Source organism: Carcharodon carcharias, chromosome 11 (genome assembly GCF_017639515.1).
Source record: "Carcharodon carcharias isolate sCarCar2 chromosome 11, sCarCar2.pri, whole genome shotgun sequence".
In the NCBI taxonomy this organism is placed as follows: domain Eukaryota; kingdom Metazoa; phylum Chordata; class Chondrichthyes; order Lamniformes; family Lamnidae; genus Carcharodon; species Carcharodon carcharias.
In genome coordinates this window covers 32,101,249-32,119,403 of record NC_054477.1, presented here as the reverse complement: position 1 = coordinate 32,119,403, position 18,155 = coordinate 32,101,249, and the positions used below count along the sequence as shown (strand labels likewise).

Here is an 18,155-nt window from a genome sequence, read left to right as displayed (position 1 = left end):
ATGATTTATCTGTTCTGGGGACAGCAGCATTGGGTTGAGTTCTTTTTAAGATCTCTGTCTGTGGCACCTGGATAGTCAAAATTAGCAGACATGGTTCAATTTACAAATTGGAAGGAGAGGGAGAAAGGGAAGGAACTCACTCAGGGTCTTGTTCTTTCAGTGTCTCAGCTGCGTATTCAGTTCTACAGAGAAAACAGGTGCTTAAACATGAAGGGTTGACTTATTACATGATCTCTTGCCAACTGCCTAGTGACCCAGATATGGTCACAGTTAGCGTAATCCAGTTACCTTGATTAGATCATGGCTGGGAATTCCTTTCTCAGCCAGAGTCCCATTGTCCAATTGATTATGCTTAATGGTTTGTCTCCACCCATTTGAGTACCCAGATGATTGCCTAGATGTTTTGCTAATGGAGATGGCCTCCATTCATCTCTTTCAAGGCAATTGTTCCTGGTGTGGCTTTACAGACAGGTTGCTATCAAGCATGGTTTCACAACAGCGCTGCTTCCACTTTCTTTCTGCCTTTACCCACACAATCATAATTAAATTTCTAAGTGTTGGCTGCATGCATGCAAAACACACCCCAATTTACTGGTTGGGAAGCTTTTCATTATTGAAGCTTGCCATCAGCCTATAATGCTGCATCTACAGGTGGCATATTACAGAGTCCCCCTGTGCAAACAAGGAGGCATTATAGTCACAACTTTACTGCCCAGTTCCATTGCCATTAAAATAAAACTTAAGAGCACGAAGGTGGCACAGGTATTTTCAAAATTAAATTTCACTTGTATGTATTTCGCATTACATAGCTATCACTTACGTGTGCATCATCGTTATTTGTCGAGACTAGCTTGGTCAGAGAGCTAAAATGTTTTTATTCATTCATGAGATGTGGGCATCGCTGGCTAGGCCAGCATTTATTGCCCATCCCCAATTGCCCTTGAGAAGGTGGCAGTGAGCTGCCTCCTTGAACTGCTACAGATCTTGTGGTGTAGGTACCTCCACAATGCTATTGGGGAGGGAGTTCCAGAATTTTGACCCAGCCACAACAAAGGAACGGTGATATATTTCCCCAAGTCAGGAAGGTGAGTGGCTTGGAGGGGAACTACCAGGTGGTGGTATTCCCATGTGTCTGTTGCCCTTGTCCCAGATGATAGGGGTTGTGAGTTTGGAAGGTGCTGTCTAAGGAGGCTTAGTGAGTTCCTGTAATGCATCTTGTTGATGATGTACACTGCTGCCACTGTGCGTCGGTGGTGGAGGGAGTGAATATTTGCGGATGAGATGCCAATCAAGCAGGCCGCTTTGTCCAAAATGGTGTCAAGCTTCATGAGTGTTTTTGGAGCTGCACTCACCCAGGCAAGTGGAGAGTATTCCATCACACTCCTGACTTCTTCCTAGTGATGGTGGACAGGCTTTGGGGAGTCAGGAGGTGATTACTTGCCACAAGAATGTTACTTGCCACTTGTCAGCTTGGATATTGTCAGGTCTTGCTGCATTTGGGCACGGACTGCTTCATTACCAGAGGAGTCACGAATGGTGCTAAGCATTGTGTAATCATCAGCGAATATCCCCATTTCTGACCTTATGGAAGGAAGATCGTTGATGAAGCCACTGAAGATGGTTGGGCCTAAGACACTACTCTGACGAATTTCTGCAGTGATTTCCTGGAACTGAGATGATTGACCTCCAAGAACCCACAACCATCTTCCTTAGTGCTAGGTATGATTCCAACCAGTGGGAATTTTCCCCCTGATTCCCATTGACTCCAATCTTGCTAGAGCTCCTAGATGCCACACACTGAAATACTGCCTTGATGTCAAGGGCAATCATTCTCACCTCACTCTCACCAAATGTGCTGGCACGCCTCATGGGTGACAGGCATTGATGGATAGTGGAGAAGTAGGGACATTCCCTTTATTGTGGAAGAAACAATGTTGTGTTTTGTGTTCACTCTTTATTGAATTTTCATATTAGTGTCCAGTGTTGTACTCACCACTCTGTTGGACGTGGCTAAACTTGTAAGCTCAGCTAGCCCTCCCTTCTATGCATTGTAAAGGACATTGTATTAAAGCAATCTCAGTGGAGGTGATTGAAATGTTGTATATGAACTTAAAGCTCTGTAAGGATTCTGCCAGCCAGCACCCTGGGATGGAGACAGTACTGGCACCGCTCTTTAGGCTCCTCATTTTCTTACTCTGAATGACTGTCTCCCCCCACCCCGGCATCCAGGACGCCAGGCCCTTCTCACTTCTCTCCTCCATGCCCCCAACTCCACTCCACAACCACCCTCACCACAGACTCACCCTTGCTAATCCCGAGGCTCCGTGCAAGAGTCCATTCTCCTGCTCCCCTCCCTTGTGTCGTAAAAGTTAAACAAGGAAAACCACTGACCTTATATACACAACTGCATAAGGCCAAAAGGTGCATACCACCTTCAAACAATCGTGAACCGGGAGCAACAAGATTCTCATGCGTCACTGACTTCATCTTGAAGGTAGAACTTTATTTAAAATTGTTTCAAGCTAATGAGTATTCATGGCGTACAAATGTATTATAAGTATAAATCCGCCACAAGCTGAGGTAATGCTCAATACGCTGCTGACTTTACTTCTGCATCTCAACCTGCCATCCCAAAATCAAAAGTTCACATCCCATCTAATTAAATCCTCCCACATCCCACATTTTTAATCCTTGTAGGCTCCATAAAATCGCCCTTCTGTCTCTGTTGTTCACCATGCAGATTGCGGGTGGGAGCTCATGCTCAGATTGAAGAGACCAAGTTCATGAGGATTTAAGCGAGGCTGAAAGATTTTTGTAGCTTTGGCTGGAGGGAAGAATCTCCACGTTAACCCTCTGTGAAAAGGAGTCCTGGGTTTGGAAATTACCCTGCTGAGAAAGGAAAAGGGAAGCAGGCAATGGGGAGCAGAGAATAGCTTTGGACTAGTTCGGGAGAACTTAAGGGACAGGAGTAAAGTATGCTCATGTTATGGGATTGTCAGTCTGGTTGAAAGTCATATGGGGAACCTTTTCTGTAATTTAAAGTCTAAGTTACCTTCAAAGATAATTAATCGGTGTTGATTGTAGTTTTTTTATAGCAAAATTTTAAAACTTGAATTCTTGTGTGATCTTTTCAAATGGTCACGAATTAAAATATCTTTTTAAAAGTTATGAGTCTCCATTGAGATCATAACAAAAAGAAAACAAATTATGAGACTACATAGTTATGGATGTATAAATGTTTGGTTTCATGTGCTTTTCTTTCTCCTTTCTTTTAATCTTTCTCTCTATTCTAATTTATAAACCCAACCAGTGACTGCTGCAATATAAACAAAATTCTGGAAATATTCAGGTCAGGCAGCATCTGTGTTTCAGTTTGGGTTCTGCTGAAAGGACATCTTAACCTGAAGCATTGACTCTTGTTTCTCTCCACAGATGTTGCCTGATCTGCTGAGTGGTTCCAGCATTTTTTGTTCTCATTTTTATTTCAGATTTTCAGCATCTGCAGTATTTTGCTTTTATATCAGCAACTGCTACACTTCATCCAGGCTCACAAACTGATCATACTGAATAGTTGATGCTGCTACTGTTGATGACTCAGTGACATGAGCCATTTCAGTTTCACCCATTTCCTAATGTTTCAATAACAACTCAACTCCAGGAGCAGATGCTCCAAGGAGTCATTTTGAACATAGATAATGGGGCAGACTCAGTCGTGATAATGTCTAACTCTTCCATTGTTGGGATGTCTGCTACATTGATGTTGACACTCTGAGGAGCCTCTAACAAACAATTCTTCATCCCATCAGTTATCAGCATATGTCTATCTCATTGGATAATATGCCCTCCATCCAATTCATCTTCCCCTATTGCAATCTGCCATGTTATGCCAGCATCTGGAAGTGAACTGCCATCTGTTCGGAATAGTGCAAATAGCACAGCTGGTGTACAGTGCAGATAGCTGCTCTTAAGGATCTCTGAATGATTAGTTACTTCTTGTTCCCTGATAGTCCCGTTTTCTAACATTAGACTGTTACTCATCTTTTGTTCACATTTTCAGACTAGCTATAATGATTCCTTGTTTCACAAAATAATTCCCTTAAAATTGATAAAAATAATAAACCTTGCAATGTTTCCACAGAGTGTACTTGCTTGTATCTATGTCACAGGTGGTGATGCAAAGTGACATCACCTGTACAGGGACTGTCCAGATTTAAGAAATATGCACAAGTTAACTTGAGATCTCCATTTGCTCACTATGAGAGAGACTTGTGAAGGTGGGTATATCTTAGCTCAGTTGGTAGAAGTCGCTTTTGAGTCAGAAGTTTGAGAGTTCAAATCCTGCCCCAGAGACTTGACCTCATAACTTCAGCTCAAGGAGAGCAGGTAGGTAGATTACCCAATGTTCTGGCCAAAAATTATCCTTCAACCAACATACTAATCCAGGTTATCTGGTCATTTAATAATAAAAACAGAAAATGCTGGAAATGCTTTCATCAGAACCCATGAAAAATCACAGACCTGAAACATGAACTCTGTTTCCCTTTCCTCATATGCTGCCTGACCTGAGTGTTTCAGCATTTTCTGTTTTTATTTCAGATTTTCAGCATCAGTAGTATTTTGCTTTTGTTATCTGATTGTTTATTTCATTGGTTTGTCAGACCTCGTGTGCACAATTTGGCTGCTGTATTTCCCTAAGTTATTGTAGGAGCTAAACTTCATAAGTATTTCAAAGGCTGTAAAGCACTTTGGGACATCTTGAGATTGTGAAAGGTGCCACATAGTTGAAAGCTGTTTCTTTCTCTCGCTGCATTTAGATTTATGCATGTTTTCGTGACTATGGATGCATAGGCATGAATCTCAGCCATTGATGTGTAATTGCCATATACCTAAAATGTACTAAGGACAACAAAACAGCTCTCTCTCAAAAATATACTTGCCACAAGATTTGAAATAAATAATATTAACCATAGTATTATTGAATCAGAGATGCCATTTCTTTGTAAGAGCTTTAAAGATGTCAGTACATTACGATTTCTAGATTTATTTTATAACAAATGGTGGCATTTGTGGTAAATGGTGGTAAAATAGATGATACATAGCATTACAGCACCTGAATCATTTACACCAAGAAGTGTTAGAATGTCAATTAAGCGGTTTCATTTCAAATTTGTCTTCCATTTTACATGGGAAAAGCATCTTCTGTCTTCTCTCTGCCTTCCTGGATAGTGTAAGGAGCACTTGAAGAGCCATGGAAGTGTATTTCATACTATAAGTGCTGATGTCTTCTCTGTCATGTTTTATCATAACTAAGCATGTTATTTAGTCAGCAGAAACAATACAATATTGAAACTTACAAAATCAAGTGAATCTAACTGCCCTTGAAATTTTTTGATAGACTGTTGGGCTGCTCAAGTTTTAACTACTAAAATCAGGGAACAAAGTACAAATAATTATAAAATTACCTTTTGTTCAAATTGGATGTCTTGATGGCTTTTTTCCTCTGTGGCCGAATACTCATTGGTATTCTCTATGATCTTACAACATTCTGCAACAGAACTAAAGGATTGGCCAGTATCTTAACTGTTTCCATTGGAAACATCAGGGCAGAATGAAGCAGTAAAGTGAGTAGTTCACACTGGAAAGTTTTTTTTGTGTGGCAATATTGAAAGATAACAGAAATGTCCCAACTGAATTTGTGATGAGAAAAATGTGTAGAAGATTAATACACTAGAACTCCAACTTTACTGTTTTTAAGAAGAACTGCCTTCATATTGTTGACATATGATTACAATTTTAAGTGCTTACTTCGTGGCTCAGTGCCTATCTGCTCTACCACTAAGCCATGAGATAGTTCAAACTTTATCCCTGTTGAATTAACTGGTCTCAACACAATTGTGGTTAGGTTGCTAAAGTGCCTAAGCTAGGGAGGTTAAATTAGTTTTTTCAAACTGAACTGATTCTTATTTTTGGGAAGGGAAGTCAGCTAATGCCTGTTGAAACAGCAACAGTATGTTTCTTCTTCATCCATGGGATGTGAGCATCACAGGCAAGGCCAACATTTATTGCTTATTCATAATTGCCATTGAGAAGGTGGTGTGGGCTGCCACCCTTGAATCTGTGTGAAGCAGATTACCATTAATGTCTTAATTTGTAAGAAAGAATGCAGCTTTTGTTTAACAGATGTTAGTCAGGAGCTATGGGATTCATGATTGTATGCATTTACTTGACTGTGCTACTGCCCAGTGAAACTCCAACGTCGTGATAGTGCTATAAAGAAAACTACATGTTTTAATGGCTCCGGAGATGGTAGGATCCTCGGTAAAGAATTTGTTTTTGCTAGTGTTTACTGTCATCAATATAAACACTGCTCCAAAGCTTCAGGCTGCTTGCTCTCCAGCTATTTTCCAGACCAGGACTGTGTTTATCTGATTGTTAGTCCAAGTGGAACTTCCCCAGGAAATTCCAGAATGTGCATGCGCAGTTGTTTAGTCTGTTGCTTCGAGGCTGTGAAACCCACCCTGCCACACAAACTGAAATAAATACATAAATGCTGGAAATACTCAGCAAGCCTGGCAGCATCTGTGGAGAGAGAAACAGAGTTAATGTTTCAAGTCGTATGTGACTCGTCAGGTCTATTGAGTGTTTTCAGCATCTGCAGTATTTTGCTTTAATTTTACTTCAACACAAACTGTTTGGTTTCTACAATGCCAGTAGCCTTTGGAATATGTTAAATGAACCACTTAATGTTTATGGCGTATAAACGCAGTTTGGACTTCACTGTCCACTTTATGTGAAATGGAGCAAAGCAGCACTACCAATATTTTTTTTTAAAACCACTGTCCCAACTGACTTCACACAAAAGCATTTCCGCATTTCAAGTGTTCCTATTGCTTTGTACAGTCTGGAAGAACTTTGCATTAATCTAATTTGGGTTAATGGTGAGTCTGGGATTATCATGAGACAAAACAAAAGCAGGAAATGTCAGTTGTTAGACCACAAAACCAGGAAAGGGAAGCTCATCGAGTCATGATCTGTTTTCAAATACTGTTGAGTCAAATCGCGAATAGCTAAAAGCTAAATTCATCACTGTAATCAGATGAATAATGGCAATGATGTAAGCCGCCATTATCTTTTCTGTTGTATCTGCACAATTGAAAAATAACTACAACAAAAACAGAAAATGCTGGAAAAACTCAGCAGGTCTAGCAGCATCTGTAGAGCAAGAAACAGAGCAAACATTTCGAGTCAGTATAACTCTTCAGAGCTGAAGAGAAGTGGAAATATGATGAAATTAACGGTTTGGGGAGTGGTGGGGCAGGTGCAGCTGGATAGAAGGTGGGGACAAAGGAAGGATTGACAAAAATGTCATGAACTAAAGGACAAAGGGAATGTTAATGGTTAACACTAGTTAACAATGGTTAACACACCCTTTGTCCTTTAATTCATGACATCTTTGTCAATCCCTCCTTTGTCCTCACCTATCTCTGGCCTCCTATCCAGCTCCACCTGCCCTACCCCACACCCTTTAAACAGTGTAAATTTAATCACATTTCCACCTCTCTTCAGTTCTGAACAGGGTCATACGGACTCAAAACGTTAACTGTTTCTCTCTCCACAGATGCTGCTAGACCTGCTGAGTCTTTCCAGCATTTTCTGTTTTTGTTTCAGATTTCCAGCATCCACAATATTTTGCTTTTATCTTAGTGAAAAGTACCTATGCCTTTGTTATAATTTTTCTGACCCACTGGATGATGATTTTATGCGAACAGCAACAAAATCAAAACACTTCTTGAGAAACATCAGAAAATATAACAGCTGAGTAGGATCACCAAGGAATCGAGCACAAAGTTGCCAAGAAGATGGGACCCCGCTATCAGGCCGCAGGCATGCCTACCAGTGTTTTCCTTGTGGCTTGCCCACATGGAGTTGTCCCTTCCCATTGCTGGTTGAATATCAGCAGTGGCGGGAGGAAGACCCAAAGTGGCCACTTAAGGGCCTCTATTAGCCTCCAGGGAGGAAGGCCGCTTTCGACCCTTCCCACCGTGACTCAATTTGGGGGATTCGGGAAGGTGATGGGCTCTCCACCTGAGCCTTCCAGTCCCATTATTAGACCCTCAGTCTCCCATCCCACTCCCACATACTTTGTTTGCCATTCAAGGCACTTATAATCCTACCCTTCTAGACATGAAAATCCTTGTACCATTTGTAGTGCCTACGTGTTATTGTGTTAGGAACAATGTATAGCTTTAAGTTTAATTTATATTTTGTATTTTGGGTGTTAAGAAAGGTGAAACTTGGTCTTAGTTACATTTAGACATTTTTGTGAGCTAGGTGCCGGGACGCCTGGGGCCCTGTTTGTATACGTGCATTTTTAATGAGGTTTTACAGCTCTTGAAGCGAAGAGATGGGTTACCATGGGGTTAATACTTTAGTGAAGTTGGAAAAAAAAAGTAGAAAAACTGTGCTGTTGCCTAGCGACAAGGGTCCAGAGACCCATTTCACAGAGAAACACAGAAGGCCAATCTTTTAGTGTGTGTCCCCCAGAGAGTACAGGCAGAAAGCCTAATCTCTCTCGTAAGAAATCCTGCAAAACTGATTTTAGGGAACTCGTGTTTGTCCTTCAGTTGAAGTAATAGTGAGTTCAGATTGCAGCTTTTATGTGTCTCAGGGAGAGATACCAGCTGAAGAAAAGCAGCTAGTGAATGCTCAGCAGTCCATCAGATGAAAACTGTTTGAAACTGAGCTAACACAAGCAAGAAACCTTGGTATTGAGACAATGGTAATTCTTCACTGGGGTTTTGTGTCTGTAAGGGTTGCTGGGATAAAAGAAATAGTGTGTGTTCAAATAATTTTCTGGTATCTATATTGAAATCGTTCCAATTTTTTTTGTCTAGTGAAATATAGTTAATTTTCTTATTTAGTAAGTGTTTTATTCTTTGCGTTAACAGTATACTGGCAGATTCTGGTGAATGTGTTCAGTAACTGACCTCCACGGTTTCTAAAAAAGACGAAGTTAGGATCTACCAAGCCAGATTTCACTCTGGGATCTGACTTGTCCAGTATTAATATCAGCTGGGACCATAAAAATTGGCCTAGATCTCTTTATTTAAATGCTTCCTCACAGCTTAGTATTTTCAGTGAATTTTTCACGCCAGCAGTACTGTGAGTCATTGCAGATCAAGCGTGTTGCACTTGTCAAAAGACAAGCTTTAAAGAGGGAAGATAGACAAATAGTTAGAACTAATTACTTGGTAAAGAACAATGGTGAATGTCAGGAATGGGATGTTCAGTAAAGTGAAGGGAATTGCCCTTGGCATCATCCAGGTAGATTGGCGTCGTCCAGAAGACCTGCAGAGTCTTTTGCAGTTCTGTACATTCTATGTTTCTCCCTTTAACTATTGTCTCTTTCTTTCATTATCTAAAGAATTCTTTGAATCCCTCTCTTTCTTATTTGTAATCTACATCTATTGTTATTAGTTAGTCTTCAGTATTTTGGGATTTGATTTAAGCTAATGGGAAAACTACTGAATTTAGTAAATTAGGTATTTTGGTGTAAAGTTGGATGATTATGCCCATACTGCCAAAAGGAACCAAGTGGGAGTATATCTCACAGCAGTCTGAACTTGTGCAGATTGGTTAAATCTGTATTTCAAAACATTTATCTAAAAAGTGCTGGTCTTGAATAAACAAATAGTTTTGAAACATAGCCACCACTACTTAGCAACTTATATCAAACCAGTAATTGGTTTCTTCTATCTTCCCCTCGTCCACTTTTGGCAGCCCTGGCTCAGTTGGTAGCACTCCCATTACTGAGTCACAGGCTCTGTTCAAAAGTCCCACTTCAGGACTTGTGCACAGAAATCGAGGCTGACAATCCAGTGCAATACTGAGATGAATACTGCACAGACAGAGGTGCTATCCTCCAGATGAGATGTTAAACCGAAGCCCCATTTGCCTGCTTGTGTGATGTAAAAGAACCTGTGGCACTATTTCAAAGAAGAGAAGTTATTTATTCTTCAAGCAGCATCATAAGACAGATAATGTGGTCTGGTAATTCTGGGATTGCTGTTTCAGAGAGCTTGCAATATGTAAATTGGCTGCCACATTTCCTACATTACAACAATGACTACACTTCAAAAGTACCACAATGGCTGCAAAATCTTTTGAGACATCCAGTGATCGTGAAAAGTGTTATATAAATGCAAGTCTTTTCTCCTTTCTTTCTTTCACTGAAATGAATTGATAGGATGTTTTAAATCAGAGACAAAATACAGCTCAAAAATTTGAAGCAGTTTTTAAATCTATGTGGAATAAGTGGTTCATCAAAGTTTTTTTATAGGTTTTTCCCCCTATAATAACTTTTGTGTCTTTGGAATAGTATTTTATATACTCTCTTTTTATACTGTTACAGGCTCTTGATGGAAATTTCTATGGCCACCTTAAAGAATACTTGATGGTGTTCAACAGAACAGAACTTGAGACCTGTCAATCTGTACAGAATACATTCCAGCTGCTAGTAGAAACTTCCAGTAAGGTGAGTCTCTGGCATTGCAAGGATGGGTTTACAGTGTTCATTGGAAATGTGCCTCATTAATTGCTTGATACGCTGTACCAAACAATGCTGGGATTCGGGAACTTCTGCAACGATGAAATCCTTGAACTACATGTATTAGATTATCTAAACCTGCCAGAAATTGTATTTTGTAAAAATTAAGCTGTTGTATTTCCTATGAACATAAAACTGGATTAAGATTGCTTTCATTTTGTACCAAAGTTTCGGTCAATAAGCAGTATTGGAAAGGAAGCGCAAACAAAGGAGCACTTATAAGAACATTTCAAAGTCTTTAGTCCTTGAGAAAGACAGGCGGGTGTGGTTGTCTCCTGTGTTGTAAGGACATAACATTTGTGTCTTGGAATCAGTGAAGGAGAATGGATGATTGTTATCCCATCCAGGGAATTCAGAAAATTAACTTTGAAATTACACATAAGGAAAAGGGGAGGGGGGGTCATTCTGGCAAGTTATATACTTCCTAGTGGTTGATTGGAGCAGCATAGGCATGAGAACAGATAACTAAGCAGCCTTTTTTCAGATTCCAGGTTTTGAGCAATGTCGACAAGACTGCATTTATTGCCAATCCTAATCAAAATAGCGATCAATTCTACAACCGATTGGTTTTCTAGACTAACTCAGGAGACATTGAGTCATACACGTAGTGGGAGATTGGAATCAGTTTTTGGCCAGATCGGGTAAGGTGACAGGTTCCCTTCCCTGAAAGATATTAACGAACCAGTTGGAGTTCTATGACAATCTGGCAGCTTTAGTAGAATCTTTTTTCTGTTGCTGCCTGCAAATTAAATTGAAATTGCTTCAGTAACTTTCCCATGGTGGAAGTTGAACTTGCGTACAGTACCACAACCCCTCCCCGTACAACATCTCAACTTAATAGTAATGTGTGGTGTGAGAGAGTAAAGAGAACAAATAAGGACAAAATTAAAGCATCTTGTTTAATCAAGAAATAAGTGCAGAAGTCTTCTGGTTGATTTTAATGCAGATCACTTATAAAAGGATGTGAGAGATATTGGGAAGCACAGTGCTTAATTTGTGTGGTAACTATATGTATATAATTCATAGTGATAGTCAATTATTTTTGTTTTTCATAGTAAGTGCAAATTCCAGATGTCTCGATCGTTTAATTAATTTGTGACACTAGGAGATCTTGTGTTTTAAGAATTTATTTTCTCCAAATCATTGCTGTAAAGTTACTGCGCTTTCTATTCATCACAGAATGTGATTTAACAGATGGCTTCAATAACAATTTGAAGGCAAAAGCCTCAATGTTCAGCTGTTGTCATTTTCATCCTTTTGATTTTTTTTCTTTATTCTTTAATGGGATGTGGGCTTCGTTGGCAAGGCCAACATTTTTTTGCCCATCCCTAATTCCCCTTGAACTGAGTGGCTTTTTAGGCCATTACAGAAGGCAGTTAAGAATCAACCACATTGTTGTGGGTCCGGAGTCACATGTAGGCCAGGCTGGGGTGAGGATGGCAGATATCCTTCTCTAAAGGACCAGTGAACCAGATAGGTTTTTGTGACAATCGACAATAGTCACCATTACTGAGGTAGCTTTCAATTCCAGATTTTATTAATTGAATTCAAATTTCACCTGCTGTGGTGGGATTTGAACCCATGTCCCCTGGGCATTAGCTTGGGCATCTGGGTCACCAGTCCAGTGACATTACCACTACGCCTTCATCTCCCCTCAACCTGCAATAATTATGCTTAATTAATTATAATTATGCTGCAATATAACCATTTCACAGACTGTTATTTTTCTAACACTTGAAGCAGAAATTTACGGTTCCCCTGCTGACGGGCTTGCAAGGTCCATGCTGCCCTCATCCTCACCCCTGACCCATCTGCAATTTTACACGGAGCAGGCAGGGCCTAGGACTGCCCATCTGCCCTCAACCAAATTGAAGGCCCTTAGTGGCCAATTATTGGCAACTTCAGAGCCACTTCTCACCCAGCCTCAACTTTGAGGTTGGCAGGAGGAGTTCAGAGGGGATGGTGGGAAGGCCAACAGGTCAGCTTGAGCCTTGGGCAGGAAGTGGAGGGGCAATTCCCTCAAAGGCCCCTTTCCATATCCCTGCATCCCCCCCCAACCAAACCAGGTCTGCCTTCCGTGAGTGCTCCCTTCTCTCCTGTTCTCTCCCTGAAGACCCCCACCCTCTTCTCCCCATCATCCCCAGCCCTTCCCTCCTCTCTCTGCTGTGAGACCCCCTGCACTTGCCTGGTCCTGTACTCTGGGACGCAGAATCTGGGGACTGCTTGTACTCCCAAGTCCTGACCACTGTTGCCAGTTGTGTTGCTGGGATAACAGAGCTGCCAGCCAATGAGAAGTTTGGTCTCCAGCCAATTAATGCTCTTCAAAGTGTTAAATGGCTATGTGGCAGCTGTGATCATCGGGACTGCGTTCCCCACCAACTCTTCCGGTGCTGGGGCAGGAAACCCCTGCCATCCGAAAAATCCAGCTCTTAATTTCTTAAATTCTTCAACTCAGACTTGTCTGCTCTGACCAATAATGGTCTGAAAGCTATTTATCCAAATTTACTATGCCATCCCTCCTCAGTCTTCTTCACCTGTCTGCAGCTTTTGACAGAATTGACCACACCATCCTCCTCCAACCCTCCTCTGCATTGTCATCCAGCTGCTGTCTCCTGGATCCATTCTTACCTATTTAATTGTAACTGGAGTATCTTTGCAATAGCTTCTGTTCCCCTCCAACACCATTACCTCTGGTAAAAGCAAAATACTGCAAATGCTGGAAATCTGAAACAAAAACAGAAAATGCTGGAAAAGCTCAGCAAGTCTAGCAGGATCTGTGGAGAGAGAAACAGAGTTAACATTTCGAGTCTGTATGACCCTTCTTCAGAGCTCTAAAGTAGGGTCGTAAGGACTCGAAACATTAACTCTGTTCCTCCCATTATCTCTGGTGTTCCCCAAGAATCTGTCCTTGGCATCCTCCTATTTCTCATATACGTACTGACCCTTGTTAACATCATCCAAAAGCACAGCGTTAATTTTTACATAAGCCAACAATGACCAGCTCTACTTCACCACTCCTCCACTGTTACCAAATTATCAGACTGCTTTTCTGTCATCCAGTATTGGATGAGCAGAAATTTCCTCCAATTAAATATTGGGAAGACTGAAACCATCAATTTCAGCCTCTGCTGCAAACTCTGTTCCCTAGCTATTGATTCCATCACTCTCCCTGGCAACTCTCTGAGACTGTTCACAATCTTGGTGTCACATTTGACCCCAAGATATGCTCCCAAACACACATTCGTGCCATCGCTAAGACTGACGAGTTCTACTTCTCTAATATCACTGACTTTGCTCCTGTCTCAGCTCATCTGCTGCTGGAACGCACATTCATGCCTTTGTTACCTCTTGACTTGACTATTCCAATGAACTCCTGACAAAGGTGTCTCAAGTTCTACCCTCTGTAAACCTGAGGTCGTCCAAAACTCTGCTGCCCATGTCTTAGAACCAGAGAACCGTAGAAAAGTTACAGCACAGAAGGAGGCCATTCGGCCCATCTTGTTCATGCCAGCCTGAAGACACCCAGGTCCCCTTTCTAATTCCACCTTGCTGCACCCTGAGAGCCCCTCCAGGCTCCCCCCCCGCCTCACCAGGTAAGTGAAAAAATGATAAGAGTAGTGGTATTTCACCGGCGGCCGAGGCCTCCCACTTATTCTACACCTCTCATGTCTCTTAACCCATACCAACTCCACATATTACCCTGTGCTGTCTGACTTACATTGGCTCCCAATTGTCCTTGTTTTCAGATCCCTCCAAGGCCTTAGTCCTCCCTATCTTTATAATCTCCCTCAGCCCCGCAACCCTCTGGAATACCTGCCCTTATCTAACTTTGGCCTCTCGAGTCCCCCAGTTTCAGTCGCTCCCAGTTTCAGTCGCTCCATCATTGGTGGCTGTGCCTTCAACTGCCTAGACCCCAAACTCTGAAATACCCTCTCTACGCCTCTCCACCTCCCTACCTCATTTTCCTCCTTTGAGACATTCCTTAAAACCTTCCTCTTTGACCAAGCTTTTGATCAGGTGACTTAATATCTCCTCAGGTGGCTTGGAGTCACTTTGGGACATTTTTGGTGCTATATAAATATAATTTGTTGTTGTGAATCTTGATTAATGTGTGTCGGGTTAATTTTTGGGAGGAAAGTAAAGCTATAAGTATGCTGCCAAACACAGAACATGCATATATATGAAAGTTTTGGCTGCAGTAAATTATGTACACCATACATTTGTGTAACATGCCTTTAATGACAAGTAGTTCTAATATAGGTATATTGAGTCATATAATGTAATTGCACCTGTATTGCAGTACAGAAGGCACTGCTCATATGTTTCTTGAAAGGTGGCATGGCATCGATGGCTAAGTTCTCTTAATCTATTTATCATGCTACTTTGTGACCTTTTTTTTAGGGATTGCGAGATTACAATCTACAGCTTTTTCTCCAAGAAAATCCAGTATTTCAAAAACCTCAGTCATTCCAGTTCCAGCCTAGCGACAATGACATGGTAAGTGGCTGGTTTATTCACAAGTATTTATTTATAATAGCAGAAAGATAAGCTGATAGAAACATGCCCTTCCTCCTCACTATTTTCAAAGTGTTAAACAAAAAGATTGTATTTTACAGTTCTGTCTTATTCCCCAAGCAGAGGGGCATTATATATTTCAGAAGACTATCTGAGAAGATTTCAGTAGTGGAGTTTCTGATGGAATGGCTAAGAATCAAACTGTGAATCATCAAACCCTGATGCTGACTTTGAACTTTAAATTATTGATAAGTTTGTTCTTCGTATAATGTACACACTTGTCATCTACAGCAGGTAACCAACATGGTTCGTTAAGGGCAAGTAAAGGAGGCCAGCTGGGATTTTCCTGTCAGCCTCCAGGTCCACGTAGGCACTATGAGTCAGTTTAATTGCTTCACACAGTTTCCCGGCGCCAGACAGGGGTGGGGGGAGGAAGGGCATGGGATTGCCATGCTTCAGTCAAGCCCAGAGACCCTCCCTGGGTGCATTAGCAGCCACAGGCCACCCTATAGAGGGACTCTATCCCCATAGTGATGGCCTGGCTGCAAAAACTATTTTGTAATTTAAATATTAAAAGGCTGGAGAGAGGGCACCCCCATTTTTAAACATCCTCATACTTACTTACCTTCCAATGCAGCTTGCTGCTTGTTTCAAGATAGAAGGCCTCTGATTGGTCATCCAAATTTGACAGCCTGCCCACTGTCCTAATTAGATGGGAAGCCTGCCCTCTAACCATTAATTGGTCACCCAGAGGGAAATCCTAATGAGTGACTGTTACCTATACAGTGCAGGCTTCTGACTCACATTTCAGCCGGATGGTGGGGTTCAGAAGCCTGCAGGGAAATCCTGCCCTTGGTCATCAAACTTTGTGAAGAGATCTCTGAAGCCAGTAAGTTTTTCACACAAATGACCAGAATTCATTTTATGAAGTCAGTAAAATTATTTTAATGAAATTGATATTTGACCCCTGGAAGACTTGAAGGCAGGTGGTGGAATAGGTTTTTTTTAAATGAAGGAATTGGAAAGCAGCTAAAATTAACTTGTTTTACAAACAAGTTTGAAAAGGTTAATACTTTGGGAAAAAGGTCAGAGTTGCTCATGATGATGATATCTCTGACTACAGAATGAAATCACTTTATTTTGCAATTTTTATTCCCCTTATGTTGTGTTACTGTATAATCCTTCATTACCAATATTCAATGAATAACTTGATGTTAGCTATTTTCCCCTTAGTTTCTATGAATCTAAGAAAACAAACAGTGCCTGCCCATTGTGCCTGTGCTGACTCTTTGAAAGAATAGCTATACTTAGTCCCACACCCCTGCTTTTTGTCTGTAACCCTGTAAGTCTTCATCCTCATGTATCTATATAACCCCCTCTTTAAAATTATTTATGGAATCAACTCCTACCACCTTTTCAGAAAGATCGTTCCAGATCCCCACAACAGTCTAATTAAAAAATAATATCCCCATCATGCTGCTAATTTTTTTGCCAATGATTTTACATTTGAGATCTGGCTATTGACTGACTGACTTGCCAGAGGGAATAGTTTTTCTCAATCTACGCTATCAAAACCTCTGGTCATCTTGAAAATTCATGTTAGGTCACCTCTTACCCTTCTCTGTTCCACAGAGAACAGTTCCTAACTTGTCTAACTCTCCTCGTTTCCTGAAGTCCCTCATCCCTGATAAATCTTCTTTGAGCCCTTTCTAATGCCTTTACGTCTTTCCTGAAGTATGGTGCCCAGAATTGTCCACAATACTCCAACTGAAACCTAACCAGTGATGTTTAATGTTCTAACATTTTTTTTGCTTTTGTGTTCTATTCATCTAGTTATTAACCCAGTAACCCATATAATTTTTAATTACCTTATCAACTTAGCACTGCCACTTTTAAGGATTTGTGTATATCAAAAACAGTGCTCATCCGCACTTTACAAAATCTTGCCATTTAAAGTATACTGTCTTCCATATTAGTCCTACCAAAGTGCATCACTTCGCACCTCTCCACATTGAACCTCATTTGCCATGCTATTGCGCATTTACCCACCTTGAAGTCTACAATTGTCCTCATCACAAACATGTTATCAAGTTTTGTGTCTTCCACAGACTTTATAATGCTACAACGTACACCCAAGTCTAGGTAATTTATACGTATTGGACCCAAAACTGAACCTTGGGAAACACTCCTACACACCAGCTCTCAGTCTGAAAAACATTCACCCATCACCATCCTTTGCTTCCTGTCATTGAATCAATTTTCCATCCATACCGCCACTTTCCCCATCACCACATGTTATTGGCTTAACTTAAGAAACACTGAATTCCTTACTGTGCATCCTCATAAAAAGCAAATCAAGCAGTGGTATTATTGTTATCTCCAATTTTTCACCCACCTTATCCTTGGAGAGGAGAAGGCTAAGAGGAGATTTGATAGAGGTGTTCAAAATCATGAGGGGGGGGGGGTGTGGCTGGATAAAGTAGATAGGGAGAAACTGTTCCCGCTCATCGAGGGATCGAAAATGAGAGGGCACAGATTTAAAGTGATTTGCAAAAGAAGCAAATGTCATGTGAGAAAAAAAATTTTCACAGTGAGTGCTTCGCGGCTGGACTGCACTGCCTGGAAGTGTGGTGGAGGCATGTTCAATTGAAGCATTCAAGGGGGCATGGATGATTATTTGAATAGAAACAACGTGCAAGGGTTTGGGTTAAAAGCAGGAGAATGGCACTCAGTCATGAAGCTCATTTGGACATCTGGTGTAGACACATTAGGCTGAATGGCCTCTTCCTTCGCCGTAACAATTCTGTGATATCAGTCCGTCTTCTTTTCAAATTTAAGTTGATTCTAAATGAATTCCTTTCTCTGGTTATCTGTTCAGCATGCCCTCTTGTCCTGTGAAACAAAGTTTTATTCTAATCTCTAACTTCCTTTAGGTGTGAATTTTGTACTTGTGTCTTGTAGCTCTACATTCACTGTGCAAATTAAATAGTAACTAAATAGTTTTGCTATAATGATATCTGCTTGAAGCTGACCA

At 41.0% G+C, this 18,155-nt stretch overlaps 1 protein-coding gene across 2 annotated transcripts in view; it reads left to right on the top strand.

Moving 5' to 3' along the window:
* The window catches only part of LOC121283980 (F-BAR and double SH3 domains protein 2-like), a 261,393-nt gene that overhangs the window by 170,683 nt on the left and 72,555 nt on the right, over positions 1 to 18,155 (top strand). For both annotated transcript variants that reach the window (XM_041198843.1, XM_041198844.1), the window contains exons 9-10: positions 10,412 to 10,534; positions 15,008 to 15,103. In XM_041198843.1, coding sequence (XP_041054777.1) covers positions 10,412 to 10,534; positions 15,008 to 15,103 — 219 coding nt within the window. The remainder of the gene's footprint in view (positions 1 to 10,411; positions 10,535 to 15,007; positions 15,104 to 18,155) is intronic.